This window comes from Quercus suber, unplaced genomic scaffold, assembly GCF_002906115.3.
Source record: "Quercus suber isolate HL8 unplaced genomic scaffold, Cork oak 2.0 scaffold_217, whole genome shotgun sequence".
In the NCBI taxonomy this organism is placed as follows: domain Eukaryota; kingdom Viridiplantae; phylum Streptophyta; class Magnoliopsida; order Fagales; family Fagaceae; genus Quercus; species Quercus suber.
Genome location: NW_027069675.1, coordinates 71,155 through 75,832, shown reverse-complemented (window position 1 = coordinate 75,832; position 4,678 = coordinate 71,155). Strand labels below are relative to the sequence as shown.

Genomic DNA, 4,678 nt, shown 5'->3' with positions numbered 1-4,678 from the left:
CATGAGGCTGGCCCTGGGTTTGCATTGTATCCCCATAGCTTCCAAGACAGAAGAATCCCCTTGAATCTGGCTTACTTTGGCTAAGGGAAGGTGACTGAAATCATTAGTGAAAGCCTCTAGGGACTGAGGTTGGTTGAACACCTTAAAGTCATCCTCGGAGTTAAACACTTCGACCACTTGTTCTTCTTCTTCTTCTACTTCTTCTTCTTCTTCTTCTTTTCCTTCCTCTTCTTTTTCTTTGACGGCTGGTTGTGAAAGGGTGGCCTCGTCCTTGGCTTTGAACGGAAGGATCGGTTCTACCTTTAGTACGCCTTGAGGTACAAAGCCCAGATTTAGGAAGCCTGGCACAGCTATGTTAATCTGGTGTAGGCGAGGGTCCTTTGCTCTTATTATGCACTTTGGCTCCTGGAAACTTGATGAGAGCGGGGTGTACTCAAGGATCAGGTGGGCCACTCGGAGTTGACCGTCCTTGTGTACAAACACCTCGGCTTGTAGTATTTTGTCTAAGCTTTACTTGTTGACAAGATTGAAGTTAAGAATAGTGGCATGATGATCTATAAAACAGTTAGAAAACACAATCAGGAAAAAAAGAACACTGCAAATCAAGAGAAATTTCAAGTATCATCACAAAAAGAAGAAAATAGGTACAGAATGTTTCAATGTGAAGAAAGGGTAACTTTGAAGAAATAAACCTAAACCTAAAACCCCAACTGGTCGCCCTTCTCTCGTCGGGCAAGGGAGGCCATCGTGCCACTCCCCCGAGATGATCAAGAAATCCTTGTTCATGCCCTTCTTGGTATCAGGGATACAGGAGATAAGTCTAACCTTGAGGTACCTAGTGTTTAGGAAGTACCTCTACCCTTTCAAGTGGTGAAGATTATAGACCGAATTGACATCGTGGTGGATGAGGTTGAGGCCCATTTTTTCATTTAGGGTGTCGACACTACCTAATATTCTAAACATGTTGAGGGCACATTAAGTGGGAGCTAGCCTATGAGCCCTTAGGTAATCCCTAGTTACTATACCCATAGAGATTCTCATCCCTCCCTCTATGAAGGCGATCATTGGGATAACCACCTCTCCCTCCCGCCTAGCCGCATGCCATTCTCCCTCCTTACAATACCTAATGGAAACTCCTAGTGGGATCCTATACAAGGCTTTGAAGCTCTCTATAGCCTCCTCGAAGTCTACCAAATAGGCAAACCTCCCCATTCCTAAGAGAGGTTTGAAGATACTAAAAAGATAAAGAAAGGGAAGAAAAGACGAGGAGAAAAAGACAGAGAAAAGAAAAGTAGATGGAAAATAAATGTAAGATTTGTGACGACTTACATAAAAAGGAAAACTCTCTTCGGACTGGCTCTTGGTAAGTGTGAGGGCACAAGTGAATTGGGTAAGTTTGCAGGTTCAGTGTATGAGCGCTAAAGTGAGAAGAACGATTGATTCGGGCAGTACTTATATTAGAAGGATAGTTGTAAGCTGGAAAATTCCCGCCCAGGTTCTAGCAAAATCCTCAACCGTGGGATCAACATCGTGCTATAGAACATGTGGAACATGGAGCTGTAAAAATTTAATGAGGGCGCATCTCATATGTTGAAGCATCAGGAGCATGCCTTGGGCAGTTAAAAGGGCATCTGCGCAGCTAGAGGTGATGTATGATGGGCACGGAGTAACTATAGTGACATCGAAATCCTCATTTCTTCCCGAAGAGCCCGAAAGAAGAATTTTGAAGTGCTATTGTAGGGGCGATAGGCCCAAGAATACATATCTATGTATATATTGGGTCAAGGGCCCAATTCGAGAATATTAAGTAGTCCAAGGACAAGTATACATCTTCCTAAGAATCCGTGTTGGTAAATAAAGAGGTGAAGTCTGATCATGATTATCTAAGAAGGTAGTCCAAGGAGGAATGCTTCCTCAACTGAGTAAAGCCGAGGTCAGAAGGTGCAGTTTGACATCAAGAGCAACATTCTGGATGATTCCACTAATGAGGATAAGTATCAAGAAGGAACAGGACAAAGGGAGGCCATGAAATATCTAAAGGGAAAGCTGCTACCACCGCATTAAATACTCTGCAGCTAACTCTCTGACCACATTAATGAAAAAGTGATACCTGAATAGTATCTTTCAACCTTACAGCTACTCCCCAAGGACTTCAGAAGGTGTTAATGGGACAAGGATCAAGTCTAGTGATTTAGTCCACACCTAGAAAGTAGAGATGAAGGAGAAGGATAGTATAAAATAGAAAGAAGATCTTAAGGGAAGGGGATCAAGAAATTAAGAGAAAAATACTATAGTAATCAAGAGTTGAACTTGTAATCAAATTTGAGAGAAATATATAAGAACTGTTCTCCTCAAATTGTGCCGAGGACGATTTTTTTTTAAGTTAAACCAACCTATCTTCATTTTCTTGTCATCTAAATCCATTTTACTTGTTGTCTGATTCATTAAAGCCCAGTTTTCCAAACCATTCTACAAATTCATTGTATTAGGCTTTTTAAGCCTAAGTTTATCCATCCTTTGAGTTAGGAACTGAAATTGCGTCCTTACAAGTACTTAACTGCTAAAGGGTTTTTTTTATTTGTTTGTGTTTTTTATATGTGCATCTCCTTTCTAGTAAGGACAAAATTATTTTGTTTAAAATTTTTTAAAGGGCTGGGTTGTTTTTTTTTTTTGGGTAAAATTTGTTAATTGAGCTTAATTGTTTATAGTTTTACTATTGGTAATTATTGTTTTTGGGCTAATTTTTTTGGGATGGTATATTTTGTTTTAAAATTTAGATTTATAAATTTTTTATTATAACTTTTAAAAGGAGGAGAATGCAAGAATTACAATTTTTTTTTTTTTTACAAATTGCTATAATGGTAAGTGGCTATTAGTAAGTAAAAAAGTGATGTAAGTGTTGAGCGCAAATGCAAACCAATAAGAATTTACTACATTAGAAGTTTTGTAAAATTGTTGTAGAAAATTTTGTGGCTTTAGGAAATAATTCACATCTTATTGTAAGACTTTTAATCAATTTGGGTTTTACCTGCATTAAAATTCAAATTAATACAACGTAGTTATTATAGGATGCAAATCAATCAAGCCCATCTGGCCTAAGACTGGATCTATGTAGTCTGGAAGACTCTATTCTAGCCCAGTTTATAAGGACAATCTGACACTGAAAGTGGAGGTAACATTTAATTACTTAAAAGTTTTAAGGTTACTATTAATCTTTCATGTGGTGCCAGTTGATGATGATGGGGTCCTTTACGTACCTTTGGAGCAAACTAAGATCTATACATAAAATCTGGACATGAAATATTTGTACAAATGTATGATTGATAATGAGTATTTTTGCTTACTACTTGATAGAGCAAGAATATGCATAGCGTATGTGCTTGTGAATTTTTTAGGGTCTCTTTTTATTATATATTTATTTTTATCACATCATATGACTCAAAAAATGTGAAGTTTATATGTATTTCTCAATAATGGACAAAGTTTAATTACCACAAGCGAACTTTATCACTAGGACAGTCTAGACTGTAGAGTAGCAAATTCATTGCAAGTAGTGTCAAGGCCAAGTTCATATATATCCCTCTAAAATCGTAACCAATTTTGAATTGAATGGTTAGTGTGCATATCATCAAAAGAAGCACCTGGTCCTAAGGCCGAATAAAAATGCCAAACTTCAATCATATGATGACACATGTTGTGAGCATATTTGAGAAAACATAAACGTGTCAATTAGTGGATTGGTTTGAAAATCCTATAAATTTTGCCTCACATTTGTTTGTAGAATCACCCAAGTTGAATTTTAGAGCCTGAGTTACATTGTTAGTGTTTGTGTTCCAAGCAGAAACTGAAGATGGACAAATCCCAAAATGCAAGTTACCAAGCTGGCCAGGCCAAGGGCCAAGCTCAGGTGAGTTTCTATCCATCCTATTTACATCTATTAGCATTGTAGCATACATCTAGTAAGCACGGATACTCCAGTTTAGCTCGTATATTTGCATCCGACACCGGATATCTCTAGGATACTCTTGTATGCGTACCCTGATTTTTTATTTTAAGTGCCAATATGTCCAAGATACGCCTATGATATGGCTCTTCTTAGGCAAACTGAATCTAAAAGGATTTACATAGGCATGGATGGATGTTTCATGCATGAACGCAATGCTCGTTGACATTTTAAATGTTGATTATAATGTGTTGTTCTTTTTTGGTTTAGGAAAAGGCAGGCAACTTGGCAGACAAGGCAAGCAATGTTGCTCAATCTACCAAGGAATCATGCCAAGAGGTTCAACAAAGTTTATACTAAGTTAGAAAGTTACATATAAACATAACAAAATACTTCGATCTCAAGCAATACTGCCCTACATCATTGTTAATTGCTTACATATGGAGTTCTATATATTGCAGGCTGGCCAGCAGATGAAGGATAAGGCAGAAGGAGCTTGTGATGCTGTTAAGGATAAAGTTGGAGCAAACAAATGAAAATCATATTGGACCTCATCAATCGAGCAAGCCCTCCCAAATAGATTTTGTGCTTATTAAATTTTAATTTAAGAATTTTGTTTTCTTCTACTCTGTACTCTCTTTTGATCTTGCTCTCATTGAGTTGGTCGAATTTGTCATTTGAATTAACAAGGGAACTCCTTTATTGACTTTTTATCCATGCATTCGTATTAGATCA

At 37.6% G+C, this 4,678-nt stretch overlaps 1 protein-coding gene across 1 annotated transcript; it reads left to right on the top strand.

Moving 5' to 3' along the window:
- The first annotated feature begins 3,769 nt into the window (after positions 1-3,769).
- Positions 3,770-4,678, top strand: LOC111995689 (stress-induced protein KIN2). The gene is made up of 3 exons (XM_024027621.2): positions 3,770-3,907; positions 4,214-4,282; positions 4,405-4,678. Exons 1-3 carry the CDS (start codon positions 3,851-3,853, stop codon positions 4,477-4,479), a joined length of 201 nt encoding a protein of 66 aa, XP_023883389.1. The 5' UTR covers positions 3,770-3,850; the 3' UTR covers positions 4,480-4,678.

Bases quoted from the DNA above. Each gene is read 5' to 3' on its own strand.
- LOC111995689 (XM_024027621.2), top strand. From the start codon at position 3,851: ATGGACAAATCCCAAAATGCAAGTTACCAAGCTGGCCAGGCCAAGGGC. The intron at 3,908-4,213 runs GTGAGTTTCTAT...TTTTTGGTTTAG, and splicing joins AGGCCAAGGGCCAAGCTCAG to GAAAAGGCAGGCAACTTGGC. The intron at 4,283-4,404 runs GTTCAACAAAGT...TATATATTGCAG, and splicing joins CCAAGGAATCATGCCAAGAG to GCTGGCCAGCAGATGAAGGA.